We start from the raw sequence: 16,496 nt of genomic DNA on the forward strand, positions 1-16,496 counted from the left end.
AAGGGTAATACCTTTATACATGGCACAGCTCACAACAGTTGGGTATGTATAAATGCCTTCAAATAATCTCCCAATTTATAGCAATCTCATGAATTTCATAGGGATTTTCTAGGCAAGAAATTCTCAGGGATGGTTTTGCCAGTTTCTTCTTCTGAAATATAGCCTACAGCACAAAGTATTAATTGTTGGTCTCCCATCCATGTACTGACCAGAGCTGCCCCTCTTTAGATTCCAAGTTCAGATGAGACCATGTGTCTTTAGGGTATTTGAGCACATCAGTTTCCTTTATGCTAATGCCAAATAGTGTATCAATGGTTGCTGAACTTATTGTGAAGACCCTAAGGAAAAACTATCACAAGAAGAGTTCCAGGATCATAGGGCTTTGAATTATGCTCCAAAAAACTTGCAACCAATGGAGCAGTATCATGTATATAATATTAAACAAGACAAAACCTTGTTGGACCAGAAGGACCAGTGGAATCCCATTCACAGCAGTTCCCAGTATGGGTTCTCTACCAAGGTGAGCAAGGCTGTCTCTGTTTCATGGCCAGAGCTGAAATGGATATGAAGAATCCATTTCATCCAGGAACCACTGGCGCTAGCTAGTCAGCAACAACACACTGCAAAATCTTGTCCCAAAATTTAATGTTAAACCCTGACTGATAATTAGGCATCAGGAATTATGAGATGACAATGATAGCAAAGATCTCAAAACAGATACCTGGCAATCAGCCCTCAAACCAAATAGATGGAGTGGAGAGCGACTGTGCTTTAGAGTGGATTCACACATCCAAACATAGAAACTGCCATCCTCCACTGCACACTCTTATGCATTGCTACCCTTCTCAAGTGTTGTGACCTGTATATCTACTCATACATATGGGTATTCACATATTGATGGGCAAACAACTCATAAGATACTGACTTTGGAGCCAGAGTGTTGACTCTATAGCAAAATGATAAGGGACAAAAGAAAAAAAAAGACAAGCAAAGAAAAAAATAAAATATATTAAAAGCCAATGATGTTTACAATTGGTTACAATAAGAACTTATCTGGGCATGTCTTGATGCCTATTATTTTTGTATTATTACTAAAACTTGTAAATAAAATATCAATCACTAGCCATTACAGATATTTTTCAGACTTCCTCTGCTAATAGTGACAATTCGGAAATAAAGAAAGACAGAGCTAGAAGATAGTTATCTGCTTTGTTAATATTCTGTTCCAGCTATAGCTTCCCATCAGATCCTGCTGTGTCTCTTGAACAATCCAAAACCCATCTGTCCTTTAGAAAATTATATACTCCTCTGTATGTCTCATCCCATACCAAAATAATTTTCTTCCTTAATGTTGACAATTTAATAAATGTCCAATGTGAATCAATAACATGTGGGATTGAAATGACTTGTGATTGGAAACCAGTTATAATTGTAATATATACTATGTTAATGCATTCAGTGTTTAGAGTTAATCAGAATTCCAAGACATTATAATAGATATTATAACCCTTTGATATCCTTTGTGGTGTTTTGATGCCAGTTCCCTTTATCACATTAGCCCTTTCTATTTCAAGAATATATCATGTTTGCAATTTGGGGCAACAACAGTCCAGCCTGATAATGATTCATTTGTTATCCTGTATTAATTATATTATGACACTAGGAAATTTATCCAGTATTGCCTTGGTTAATGCTGATGATTCCACTTCTGAAGTGGATGAAAAAGGTTTGATAGGTAGCACATATAAGGATGAAAATAACAAATTTAATTACTAGGTAGGGGGTGGTTCTTCAGCCAGCTAAATTCTTAGCCAGTACCAAATTCTAAAATTTTGTAGAATCCCGCATAAAAATAATCTTGTCCATGTTCCTTGTCAATTTCTGAGACTTTTTTTCCTCCTTCCTGAATGGAAATTCAAGCGTATTTAGGTATGGTTCCAAATACTTCTCCTCACACACTCATGTTTATGCTCTCTTTTGCATTAATCAAATTTTATTTTTGTACATATATTAAACATGTCTGTCATTGTTGGTATATGTCTTCAAGTTCTCCTAAGGTTTAGTTATCAACAATTATTCAGACCAGATTTGCCATTGCTTTCTTCTTATGCCGAGAAAATATGACTTGGCCAAAATCACCCATTAGGTTTCCATGGCTGCATGGGGGCGGGGGTTGTCTTTTGGTCTGCCAGAATCCTTGGTCAACAATCAAACTATTACGCCACCCTGACTTTCATACACATTTTTGCTGTATGCATTTGCTTGCATACTTGTGTGTGTGTGTGTGTAAATCTTTAGTTTAATTTTCTCCAAACACCCATCATGCACATTTTCCTTAAATAACCTCACAGACCATGTATTGACCGCAACTGGATTTGCCATTGCTTTCTTCTTATGCCAAGAGAGTATGACTTGGCCAAAGTCACCCACGAGGTTTCCATGGCTACATGGGGATTTGTATTTGGCCTGCCAGAATCCTTGGTCAACACTCAATTACACCACCCTGACGTTCATACCCACTTTTGCTTTGTGCATTTACTTGCATACTTGTGTGTGTGTATCTTTAATTTAATTTGCTCCAATCCCCCACCATGCATATTTTCCTTAAATAGCCTCACAAACCATGAATTGAATTGCAACTGATTTTTTTAAAGACCTGGTTAATGCAAATTCCTTTTCCATCCCTATCCAAGACTAGAGCAGAAGGATTATAACTGAACTCTTGCCAGAAGCAATCAAAGGATGTTCACCAGCCACCTCCTCCTAACCCATATAAATTACTTGCAAGAGTTGATTAAAAACCACCAATCATACATTCTGGATCTCATCACTGTGCATCCAATCGTTGCCTCACCTGTAATTTCCTTAGAGAAACTGTCACCTTCAAAAGCATAATGGCTTGCAAAGTATACCACGAGGCAGACGGTCTGTTATAAAACCAGCAACTTTGCTTATACCGGAAAATAAGTAAACTAGAAATAGGTTGTGGAGGGGAAAATCCACACATATTTATATTCCAAAATAGAGTGTGGGGTGTACTCCAAACACACAAATACAAACATACAGAGAGCAATTTGTCACTATGTATCTTCTTTTTTTCCCCTTATTGGTGCCTTATCCCAGGATGTTCTTAATTAAGTTTGTTGGAAGGCAGTTTTGCCATTGCCTTCTGAGGTTGAAAGGGAGTGACTTGCTCAAGGGGTCTAAGAAGTTTATAGCGTCATAATTCAACATTCAAACCATTGGACACTAGCACCCCAGCAACAATTTATCCTGTATTAAGTGGCTGAAAGGAAGGCGCTTCATTGGTTTTTGTGTGGAAACACTGTATGCTCTCAGTTCATGTCTGTCGATTTGGAAAGTTATTCTTGGCTCTGAAGTCTTCAGTTCTAACTCAAGCTTCAGTTAGCTGATCTCAAAAATCTGAGTGAAAAACACAGTAGATCCTGAAGGCTTTATTGTTTGTAAGCATCCTTCAGCATGTCCCTTTGAAGCATTCTTTATCTATGTAACAAAACATCAAATTGAATGTCCCAAGCAGTTTAGCAAAGCCAGAGCTCACTGTGCCAAATTGATTGTTGGGACTTTTTTGATTGGGAGGGACAAAGTGTCTCCCACCACACTAAGTTCAGTTTCCCTGTTCCCTCTCCACTGCAGATCTCAAAGTACCTTCATGGGCATGGCAGTAAAATACAGTGTGGCCCCTGTATATGTGGGATCAGTATCTAGTTGCTTACCTGCTTCCAAAAAAATGTCCTCTCTATTCCAAAATCTGAAATTTTTCAGTATCCAAAATTGTTCACATGGATGGCTAAAACACCTAAGCTTTTTCATGGTTCAGTCTATTCAAACTTCGTTTCATACACTAAATAATTGAAAATATTATGTAACATTATCTTCAGGTTTAAGTATACAAAGTGCATATGAAACATAAACACATTTTAGATTTGGGCCCCATCTCCAAAACATCTCATTATTCCAAAGTTGGGGAAAAAATCCAAAATCCAAAACACTTCTGGTATTAAGTATTTTGGATAAGGGATATTCAACCTATATAACCTATGATTATCTTATTTAGTTCATACACATGCATTTGTGTGAACATCTTGAATATAAGATTTCTTCCTCTGTAAATAGTGCAGGCAATAAAATGTTGATGTCACTGCAAGGCAGAGAGTAAAAAAGCAATGACATTTGACTGTTGTGGAAAATGCAAAACAAGGGAGCAAAAAATCTGTTTGTCACAGGGTGTAAATGAATTTCCTGTGGCTGTACGTCAATAGTAGATGGCTGTACAGTCATCACATCACAAAGTCAAATCCACACTGGAGTGTGAAAACTTGGTGTCACAATTGGCTCCTCTTGGCCTCAGCACAAACCGTTCTTTGTTAGCTGAGCTAAATTTGGAAATTAAGCGGCCTTTCATTTCCACTTATGATCACCTTTGACATTTGACAAGCGCGAAGACGTGAGACTGCATACAATTATGGATACAACTTTCATGGATTTGAGTTGATTTTTTCCCTACTATCCAAAATCAGGACATCTGCTGTATCTATCATATAAAATAGCAATTCTGTACTGAACAGTATTTGTTTTAATAGTAACATACAACTATCCATATGCCACTCATTGTTCCTAACAAAGAAGTAGTAGAGATTTTAAAGGATTTTGTATTTTGCTAAGGGTATATACATTTTTCTTACTCAATGGTTTGGCTTTTTACCTTTGAAATATTTCAAAAGGCTGTCCAAAAATGTATAGGAATATGTATGTATTTAAATAGAGTATAAAGGCCATTTTAATGTATTTGCTGTATTTTAATTTTGTTTTTACACACTGTTATCATGTAATTTTTTTTAACTTTTGTATTGCTCTTTTTAAATTGTTTAGTGTGGATGGATGTTAGCTGCCTTGAGTCCCCATGGGAAGAAAAGCAGGATATAAATAAAGATAAGAAAAATAATACTAATAAGTATTCCATAAGGAATGTTGTATTTGAAACTGGGAATTAAGTCTGGGAATGATTTATTAGCAAAGGAATTAGTTGGAGACATATTCTCCATTTTCCCCAACTTCTTGGTATTATAAGAAGAATTCAATAAGTGGAATGCATTTTTGCATTCTTTTTATTGTTTTTGGATGGACTTTTAGGTTATGTTATTAGTATTGCTAGTTTTCAAAAATTGTAAGTAGTATTGAGTCTCATTCTGGAGACGAAGGCAAGCTATAGCCTTAACAACAACTGTAATAGCAATAATTTTACCTGTTTAATTGTACCTGCTGTGGAGACGTTATAAAAAGTCAACATTGTGTAGTGGTTTGAATGTTGGATTCTAACTGCAGACTAGAATTGAAATCCCAGCTCAGCCATGGAGATGCAGTGGTTGACCTTGTGCAAGTCACACTCTTTCAAAGGCAGGCAAACCCACTCTGAACCAAGAAAACCCCAGGATAGATTCACCTTAGGACTGACATAAGTCAGAAATAATTTGAAGGCATATAACAACAAGGCAGCTGTTCAAAACCTAGGAGTTTTCTCAAGTTGTAGAAGGAGTACTGGCTGGTATTTCTATGGTAGCTCTGAAAACACATTCTTTTTATATATAGATTTTCTACCCCTTTCTGTAAAAAGCTCAACAATATTACCTTGAAAATGGAAATGAACCCACAATTCATTGAGCTAAAGGAAAGAAATCATTGTTTGCTGTGGAAAAATGCAGCTGGCAGATTTTCTTTGAAAAGGATCTTCTCCCTTTTGGATACCTTGAAAATGACACTTTATTAGCCTCCTCCTGTCCTTTTTTTGTACCATCTGTCCTTCACGGATGTGACTAGACCGGAGTATTTTGCTCAAGTGTGCTTGATTCCAGTCGTGCCCCTTTGGCTGGGGGTTGATGAGGAAGCTTCCCAAACCTAATTAGGTGATTGAAATATCAGGGAACAATAGCTTCCCCTGGAGTCTGTCTCTAAGTTTTAAATAGATGAGGATCTAATTATCTTTTCTATACGTGTTCTTTTGCCCTTGACAGGGAAAGAGCTGCCATTGAAAAACCTGGGAAACTGTGACATTCTGTCTCCACGAGCTCTCAAACATCTTGTTAAGTAAACTAATGAGGGCACGTGATCCCCTTCAAAAATAGTTAGATGTTTGCGTGGTTCCATTGCTTTTGTTGTGTAATAGCCCAGTCCAAAGTGTCAGTGTGGGCTCTTTGCTTCCCTTTTCTGCAAAATTACTTGATTTAAAGCTATTGGGGATTTCTTCCAAAACTACATCCACTCTAGCTGGCACCATAGCAAAGAAATCATATGGATGGATAAGCACACCTCTGTTCAAAACTTGGAAAATGTGTTTTTAAAACTACCCTTTTGGCCCATTGTTGTGGCAAAGGTTCTGTGAGTTACAGTCCACACAGTAACAATTCCAATCACTGGATCGGGGAGCTGAAAAGGGTTGTAGGGATGGATTCTTGTACCTCTGTGGCTCAAACTGCCTTAGACAACATGTTGCGAGATCTTGCCCAAAGCATTGGGCAGTTCAACCAGGAATGTGGTTTCATGGAGGGAAGGGTTGGAAGTAAATGTCAGGGGTTCTCTGCAATCATAAAATTCCCTGTTAGAGTAGAAGGGACTCTATTAGCTCCAGTTAAGCTTCTGGTAGTTGAGTGGTCTTCTCCAGGAACAAGAACATGCAAACAAAGTTGTTCTTTCCAAAAGGAAGTGTTTTCTCTTTAGTTGCATCAATGGTATAAACACAGTATATGCAATACTCTACAATCCTCCAACAATCCTCATACCTTCATCTACCCTCATTAAACTAACACTGGATTATTACAACTGTCTCAGCACTAGTCACCACATCTCAGTTACCATGACACCTGTAGTAAAGCCTGGGCACTGATCCTGTTATCACTTAAGAAATGCCATGTAACTTACAAATCCTGACAGTAAAGAGCTCTCAGGGATCACTTCAAAGAAGTGAGAGTTGTTGCTCTCATCCTTGTACATAGAAGATGGTGGGGGAGAAATGCACTTTCAGTGGGTTTTGCAGACATCAGAAGCCTTTGCACTCAACACTTTTACAGGGATATGAATCAATTTGAACTGCTTTGACATTCATAGGTTCATGGTATTTTTAATTCTCAGCTGGAGAGCTATAATATCTTACCAAACAACAAATCTCAGGATTCCACGTGGTTCAGCCATAGAAGTGTGAAAGGTCTCCAAGTGAGTGGAAGGAATTGCTCCCATTCCCATTTTGGAGGAATAAAGGGTGAATGAGGAGGAAGCAATGAAGCCAGGTTGCTCATGTAAGAACTCGCATGGGATCCTTTCATGTGGCTATGTCCTATGGAATCCAGGGGTGAGACATTAGTATTATCTGACTAGAAATTCAAAATGTGTTGGCACCTTCAGGTTGCCTGTTGAATTATTGTTACCCAATGAATTCTCTGTGTTTTCTTCAGCACAAAATATGCAGAGGTGGTTTGTCCAGTTCCTTGCTCTGAAATAAAACACTAAATAGCTTTCTTTGAATCTCAGAATATGACCCTGTCTTGCTTTATGCGCCCTCCGTGGTGCAGCAGATTAAACCACTGAGCTGCTGAACTTGCTGAGTGAAAGGTCGGCAGTTAGAATCTGGGGAGCGGAGTGAGCTCTTGCTATTGGCCCCAGCTTCTGACAGTTCAAAACCTTACAGTTCGAAAACATGCCAATGTAGATCAATAGGTACCACTCCGGTGGGAAGGTAACAGCATTCCATGCAGTCATGCCAGCCACATGACCTTGGAGGCGTCTATAGACAACGCTGGCTCTTCAGCTTAGAAATGAAGATGAAAACCAACCCCCAGAGTCGGACACGACTAGACTTAATGTCAGGGGAAATTGTTTACCTTTACCTTAAAGTTAATCAAAGGAGGCCCTTCTGTCTGTTCCTCCACCTTCTCAGGCTTGTTGGTAACTATTTTTACACTTTGGATTCCCTCCCAGGGGGACGAAGATAACCCCCCTTCTTCTACCAACAAATCAAAATGTATTATGCATTCAAGTTTTAGAAACTGACTAGGATGGAGTTCCGATCATATATTATGAGTTTTATGGTTTTGTGTAGTTTTTTAAATGAGTTTCTGTGTTTTAAAGTGATAAACTTTTTGTCCTTCAAATAACTTTTATATATACATCTTCTATTGATGCTTTTAATCTTTATTGTTGCTAATTACGTTTTAAGTTATCTTGAATCCCATTGGTGGGAGAAAGGCTCGATATAAATGATTAGGTGGATGAACTGTGTTATCACCCATCACTGACTGGTGACAAAACTTATTTCTTCAACTTCCCAATTGGGAGATCAGGGCAAGAATATGTTCTTTTTAATCTCCGGTTGGAATAATAATGGAATTCCTCTCCATTGGGGAGAGAGGGGGACCAACTTGAGAGGGGGGGGGAGGAATAGTTTTTTAAAAAGACGACTATATTGGACATTGAAAAGGCTTACAGAACTGGCAAAGAAAGGAAGACTGTCTAGGTGGTATGAACTTGTGTGCAGTATGTTCCTAAATATTTTTTCTCAAAAGTTAATCGTATTTGAGATCAAGTGTGATGTAGTGGTTTGAGTGTAAGACACTGGGGGGCTAGTGTCAGAATCCCCTTTCAGCCACAGAAACCCACTGGGTAACCTTAGGCATGTCACACGTTCTCGACCTCAAAGGAAGACAATGGCAAACCTCCTGAGAAGAAGCCTTGCCAAGAAAACCCTGTGATAGGATCACCTTAAATCAGAAACAGCATGAAGACACAGCACCAACTCCACAAGAAAAAACAACTTGTGGCTAATATATCTTCCTATGGCTTAACAATTAAGATCTTATCCAATTTGGTGGGTAGAGTGAGTACATCAGCACATCTAATTCTCTGTTTCATTTTATACCATGCCAGATAATTTCACAGATCTTGACCTTCATTTTTCTAATTGTGTTAAGTTGTTCACTGGTGTCTGATAGAGATAGTGAACAGTGTGATACTGAAATATAGAGTAGCCTTTGGATTTCTTTGGATTACTCTGTTCCACATCATCCAGTGAAGCAGGAAGGGAAATTCACTCTGATATTTAAATTTTCAACAAACAACAACATCAAACTAGACCTTTTGCCAACCTAAATATTCAGCCAAAAATGGTAGCAGTCAAAGGTGATGGCAACAAAGTTCACCCTAATTTGTTTTTTGGTCAAGTATACGACCAAAATATATACTCTCTGAATGTTTAGTTATTATTATTGTCCTGGTTTTAATTCTATTGGTGTGTTTTATTGTTTTATGTAATTATAATGTTTTAATTGATTGTTCTGTGTTTTAACTTGTGTTGTTGGGCTTGTCCCCATGTGAGTAGCCCCGAGTCCCTTCAGAGTGATGGAAGCGGGATACAAGCAGGATAAAGCTGTTGTTGTTGTTATTGTTGTTTGTTGTTGTTAAGTATAACAGAGAATCCATGCAGAAAGCCTAGACTAACTCACAATGAGCCTTCACATTCTACAAGACGCTGATCATTTTACTTAATAGCAAAGAACCAGCAAGTGTTTTGAATGTTGGGTTATGACACTGAAATATACAATTCTTTGCAGTTTGGAGTAGGGCATGGGAGACCAGAGTTTGAATCACCTCTCAAATATGTATGAGTAAACCCTTTGGGTAACCTTGAGCAAGTCACACTCACTCAGCCTCAGAGGAACTCCCTTAGGGGCTCCATAAATTATTGGAAGGCAAACAACATCAAATTCATGTTGTATTTCTATAAGACTGTTACATTTCTCAATAAGCAAACAATCTTTAAATATAATAGTTTCAAATCTACCCTTTGCATTTTATATTTATTCCCTGGATCCAGTAGACTAACCTTGTTTTTAACAGGAGAGCTCCATTTAGTATTCTGTATTGGCTCCCCCTCCTTTTCTGCCTGTAATGAATATTGGGGTGAAAGAATGTTAAGGAATCTTGCTGAGAGTGAGGGAGGAAGTTGGCAGGGTGCCCAATTTTATAATCTAGCACACTGTTTTTCTTCTTTGTGCCATCTGCTACTTAATCAGGAAATTCAGACAGCAAGCTGCAGGCTTCCCTCTTGCTTCTGATATAAGAGGTACTGTGGGGTCTCTTTCAGAGGTAGGAATGTTCATCAGCTATAGGCAAAATTGCAGACTTCACGGTATTATGTAAGGGGTCAGCTGCGTGGGACGACAGTCTTTTTGATATTCTTGCTGGGTTGTGGGTAGTTTCTATTGTAAAATAATAGAGCTGGAAGAGACCACTTATCTTATCCCAACATTCTGAAAGCAGCTATGAAAGTATTTAGTATGGATCACATCAAATGTAGCCAACAAGTCCAGTCGTTTTATGTGGCCTGTAAGGCTTTCAGTGCCTGGGTAAAATAGTCATATTTATACAGTCTGAAAACTACAACTGGCCCTTTGAAGGCAACCATAAGGCTGATGTGCCCTTGGTGAAAATTAGTTTGATAAGGCTACACAGTGAGAAAGTAGAAGGGTAACCAAATATGAAGTTCCTTATATACACAACAATTTGAATCCATTGAGTATTTGAATCCAATTTGAATCCATATAGAACTATCAAATTCAAAATGCAATTCAACCAGTGAAGATTTATGGCTTCCATCTGAGAGGGAAGGTCGATGCATTCTTGATTGCGGTGGCACAATGGATTAAACCCTTGTGCTGACTGAACTGCTGACCTGAAGGTTGGGTTGCTGGTTCGAATCTGTGAGATGGGGTGAGCTCCTGTCTGTCAGCTCTAACTTGTAGGGACATTAGAGAAGCCTCCCAGCTAACACATTCCAGAATCACCTGGGCATCATCTCTGTAGACAGCCAATTCTCTCACACCAGAAGCAACTTGCAGCATGTTCACAAAGTCGCTTCTGTTACTATAAAATCCCGTGTAGTGAATGCTGTTTTCTGAGTAAAACTTCCAGGTATTAATTTTCCTCAGAATAAATCCTAAATGGTGAAATCTGCTCTGTTTTCAAAGACCTTCTTGCAATGGGAATATAATAGCTCATATTATCTGTTACTTTCAGTCCACTGTGCTACCACGACCCCTTGCACAGGTTTGAATTCTGACTACCTTGTGTATGATCTAAATCTCCCAAGGACTTACCATTTAGCTACTGCAATCCCCCCTCTCCATGGCCAGTGGAGAGAAGGGTATCCCTGTAACCAAATGCAAATGACCTTCAGAGGTCTCAGTGGATGATGCCATTGATCATCCACTGAAATGTCCAAAGGCCATCTGGAGATCTTGGCAGATGATGTTGGTGTTCTGTGTCTAGTAATAGGATTGCATAACAATTGGCGATAAAGTGAATCCTGAATTGGTCATGGATTGGTGGGAGTCCTGAATTTGAGTCCCAGAGAAGGGAGAGAAGAAGATGTGGTTCCACAAGTTAAGCATTAACACTGTGATTCTGTGATGCAGGTTCTCACCCAAACAAAGAGATACAGCGTTGAAAATAGCTTTTCAATTAGTCTTCAAAAGAGAATCTAAATGTCTTCTGAAACAGCTCTGTTTTTGGCATTTTGAAGAGGCCAGTGATAGAAGTTGGCTCTTCTCTTCATGGAGGCTGTCCCATACATTTGATACCACAAATAGAAAAGACCTGAACTGGAAAGATGCCTGCTATTGTGCTTCTCTTTTCCTGACACTGGTACCCATCACATATATCTCCCAATGAAGGTGTGGCAGGATTCCCTTCCTAGTCTGCTGGGAATTACTAATGTGATGTGAAATAGAATTTACTCAATGACTGCCCCAGAACCTTCTTACCTGGTGCTGTACTACCAGACCATACCAGTCCACATCACCCAAATCTTATCTTCATGAACTTATTTGGGAAATGTCAGCTGTTTTAGAATTCCATTAATAATATAAAATAAATTTGAATCCAACTGCGAAGAGTAATTGCATACTAAGACATTCCTCTTCAATATGAAAGGCTTGCACACTGATTGTAATCAGCTATGATTTTTGCTATTTTAAGGAGGAAAATGTTTTTTATAGAGCAAGATTTCAGAAAAGAAGTGGTTGATTCTGTGTCATCTTATGTATAGATTCTAAAAGGGGGAAAGTATTGCAGTGGTTGCTTTCCTTGATATGAAAGCCATAAAATGGTTCTTACTGACATAAGTTGAAAACTATGCTGATCTACACATTACCTTTAATATCTAGCATGAAAACATTGCAGTGTTGTTTTTAAAAAACTGTCAAAACTCATAACACTGTATATTAACAGTTGTGTTCCTGATACAATTTCACTCTAGATCCAAAAAACAGAGGGATCTGCAACTGCAAAACTTTGGGCACTTCCAGATAGGCCAGAAATGTGTGTCAAAGCAAGCTTTTAAAACCCATTTTGGCCCACATTTCTGTTCCCACTGCACCCTGAAAACCTGGGCATTCCTGAGGGGTGGCTGCATGCCATCCTGCTTGCAATCGGAATGGCATGCAACCACCCCAAAGCCCCCAAAAGTACCTCTAAAATTAAAGAAAACTTACCTGACTGCCATTAAGTTCCTTCTCGCAGCCTCCTGGTGGGAGGAAGATGGGGAGGGGGGGCAGGCAGGCTCCTTTTTGGTTTTCTGCATTTAATTGTAATCTACTGCTTACAATTACTTAAAAATAAAAACTTACCAAATACTTTTTTGTTTGAATTTTGTAAACTTTGGAAGCCTCTCAAATTCAGTTTTATTTTCAGTGCAAGCAAGCAAAGCAAAGCCAAAAAAGCATAAATTCATGGCCTCTCACCATTAAGAAAGGGAAGAAGTAGGGAGAAAGCAGAGTTGGGAAAGAGACTGAGAAAGCACATAATTCTGGGAAATGTAGTTTGGGAAGGCAAGAAGCCCTATGCCAGAGAATGCAAAAGGCCCTGCCCTAAACTACATTTCCCAGAATGGATCAGCATCAGAAAGTCCCAATCAGGATAGGGAAGAGGTATGTCCCTCCGTAGCAGCAGCCAGCCAGAGTTCCAATAAATTAATAATAATAAATAAAACTTAATTTATACCCCGCCACCATCTCCCCACGGGGACTCGGGGCAGCTTACATGGGGCAACGGCGCAAACAACATAAGGACAAAATATAAATAACATAGTACAAATCACAATATAAAAAAGATAAAACAGTAATATAATATATCAATTAAAACAACAATATAGGATAAAAAATTACATTTAAAACACATAAATGGTAAGACCGTGATAAATACAGGATAGATTATTAAAAACCCTCTGGGGCTGATTAATTAATGACTGTATTTGTTGAATCTGCAAAGAGGGAGACTGACGGATACTTCTAGTAAGTAAATCTCTGTGCTGGGATGGAAAGAAATCTCTAAATGGAAGTTCTATTGATTAGTATGAGAGACAATCAATGAGACATCTGTTGTGGCTTTAAAAAAACAATTGTTATCTCAAAACCTTTTTTAAAAATCCTTAAAATCAGTAAATATATGAATATGAATGGCCCCCTGTTATCTTGTGTCATTGTATAGACAATTCAAAGACAGAGCTTTTGTAGGTTTTTTTTTAAAAAAATGTTATTTAGAAAAACTTTGAAAAATCCTCAAAACACAGTGGATGAGTGAAATGTTCTGAAACTTGATGGGCTAGCAGTGGTACATGTGTTCTACCATTGTAGCAAGTTTCACCCCAATAGCTGTAAAACTGAGGGAGAAAGGAGCCCCTGAAGTTTCCCCACTTGCACAATTACTATACAGAAAAGGTAGTGAAATTTTGTTACTCTCATTATAGTAACAAAATTTTCACTAACAATACTTTAGAAACACTTTAGAAACAAAAAGCCAGTGCACCCTCATTTTGTAATCAGGTTTGAAACATTTATTTCATTGATCGCAAAGCCCATGAATGTACCCTTTCGAGCTTAATCATTTTTTCAGTTTGCAAGGGGACATTGAAATGAATATGAATAATGAGTTATCGTGTGATTTCTTCTTTGTTGGACTAAACCATTCACATAATAGTTATGGACTCCAGTCTCTTGTTCAATCTGCTACTGTATCGGGCCTACCAAGTCAGTTTCAATCACAAATTTTAAACTAGCATCTTATGTTTGATATTTCTTCTGTGCATTTTAATATGTATTTTGTAGAAATGTGTTTTAATGTGTGTATTTTATAGACTGTTTTTAGTTGATTGTGTGTTTTTAGCAATGTTGTAACCCACCTCGAGCTACGATGCGAGGCGGGTAAGAAATAAAACCATTATTGGGTTGCTGTAAGTTTTCCAGGCTGTATGGCCATATTCCAGAAGCATTCTCTCTTGACGTTTTGCCCACATCTATGGCAGGCATCCTCAGAGGCTCAAAACTATTATTGTTATTATTGTGTGTTGCAACGATGCTAGAGTAGCCAATAGGCACCACTTGAACTGATTGGCACCTTGTTTATGGGTTGTTACACTGAGAATCCTAATGCTTTAGAAGAGGTTATTCCACCCCAGTAGTTTATTGCAGGCCCAGTGAGCTATGACATTCACCAAAGTCAGCTTATTATGGTTCATGGAACAAGTTAGCCCTATGAGTGTGGTCGCTGAAACAGAGACCAAGTTAACAACATATCACAGAATTCTTAATGAGAAGATAGAAATCCTTAGAGTGGCGAGACTTCTAATAAACAGCCATACAATTATTTCTGTAACCTGCCCTTTTCTATCAAAATATGTCAGTGCAATAAAGCAGTATTTTCTTCTAGGAGAAAGAGTGGCCTCAAGGTTATATGATTTTGCACTTTTGTGGGCTGAAAATGTAATGTATTGATTTTAGTTTATCGGCTTTGTCAGCTGGAATGTGAAAATTGTATGAACCCAGGTTTACTTGAGTGTATAGTATGAAACTATATTGTCTGGCCTTATCATCTGGAACCCATTTGTTCTTTACAGATTATGCCTGTAGTTGTCGACTTTTTCATAACATTTATTTGCCTTTTAATTCTTGCTCTTGAAACATCTGGGCATACATACAATATTCTGTACATATCTGTTCAAAACTAAATTCCACTGAGTTCAGCAGAGCTTGATTCCAGGTAAAAGCATACAGGATTGCATCTTTTCTCAGGAAGTAAATTATCTTGCTTAGTCCTTATTTGTAAAATAAATCAGTTTCTAATTTTCTTCCACTTTCCTCCTATAGTTAGGCAGAATTGACTAAATATTAGTAAGATGCTCACCAAAGGCTTAGGATTGCCCTCCTAAGGAACACATAGACTTTGTAAAACTGCAAACCAGCAATTGGTGTCAAAATAATTAGGGATTTCATTAACTCGAGAAATGGAAGGGAAACTGATTTAAAGGAGGTCTTAAAACTCCTCAGAGAATATTTAAAGACTTGTTTAATGACCACAATTTGAATTAAAACCCTAACCTTTACTTGAGAGTCAGATCACAAAATATCAGTCACATACTGTGCTGTTTTGGAAGTGAGTATTTTGAGTAATCTCTTCTCCCTGTGTAGTTTCCAAAGAGAACATTCGGGCATGTTGTCATCATTCTTGATAGACCTCCACAAATAGGCATCTAATCTACCATTTTGAATATGATAGTTTCTTTCATGAACCAGGGCCAGCCCTATCATTACAGGCAGGATATTTTGTATGAAAGATTTGGAAATTGTTATATATTGCTATATATTGTGGTGTTTCAGCAGCTGAAAACCCTTTTTTGGTAATTCTCAAAGATAACAAGACAGGAAGCTGATTAAGCAAAGCTGGTTTGATCAGTTCAGAACCTCCTGAATTACATTGATCCGCAAGAAGCAGAGGAGTTTAGTGCTGCTGTGATATGCATTGCTGGATAAGGACAGGGCAAACCAAGGTCCAAGCCAGCAATACCATTGGCAGCTATTGCAAACGTCCAGCTGGCCATTCATCCAGATGATTTGGACAAGAAAGGGCTGCCTTTCAGGCTAAAATGGGAGTATTGTGAAGGTGCAAAGAGTGAATGTTTAGAATAGTTAGCCTTTATGAGAGTATTTATTTTGACAGACAGGATGAAATGCTGTATACACACACACACACACAAGATGTTAATATTGTATAATTTATATATTTGGCATTTGTTCTTCAATAAAAAATATTGTTTTTGCAGATGTCAATGAATGCAGCACTGAAAATGGAGGCTGTCAGGGCCAATGCTGCAATACTATTGGCAGTTTCTACTGTAAATGTCCAGTTGGCCAAAAACTGGGGGAAGACCGGAGATCATGTGAAGGTAACAATCTTTGTAGATACTTTTGATTGATCAGTTGCATGGTAATATGTTGAACAGAGAGTGGGAGGAAGGCTTTGCTTTCAGAAATCATACTTGACTTCAGGATATAAATGTGCATCTGGTTGGCAAAGCAACAGCTGGAATGAATGACACTTTAGACTGTGGATATAGTTAGTTTGAATGGATTCCTCAGTGTTGACACCAAATGTCTAAA

The 16,496-nt window shown here is 38.2% G+C and overlaps 1 protein-coding gene across 1 annotated transcript in view; it reads left to right on the top strand.

Moving 5' to 3' along the window:
• The window catches only part of LOC100555258 (multiple epidermal growth factor-like domains protein 6), a 264,856-nt gene that overhangs the window by 103,851 nt on the left and 144,509 nt on the right, over window positions 1-16,496 (top strand). Inside the window, 1 exon segment of the mRNA XM_062976742.1 lies at window positions 16,160-16,282. Within this exon segment, the coding sequence (XP_062832812.1) occupies window positions 16,160-16,282 (123 nt within the window).

The sequence above is a fragment of the Anolis carolinensis genome, chromosome 3, assembly GCF_035594765.1.
Source record: "Anolis carolinensis isolate JA03-04 chromosome 3, rAnoCar3.1.pri, whole genome shotgun sequence".
Classification (NCBI taxonomy): domain Eukaryota; kingdom Metazoa; phylum Chordata; class Lepidosauria; order Squamata; family Dactyloidae; genus Anolis; species Anolis carolinensis.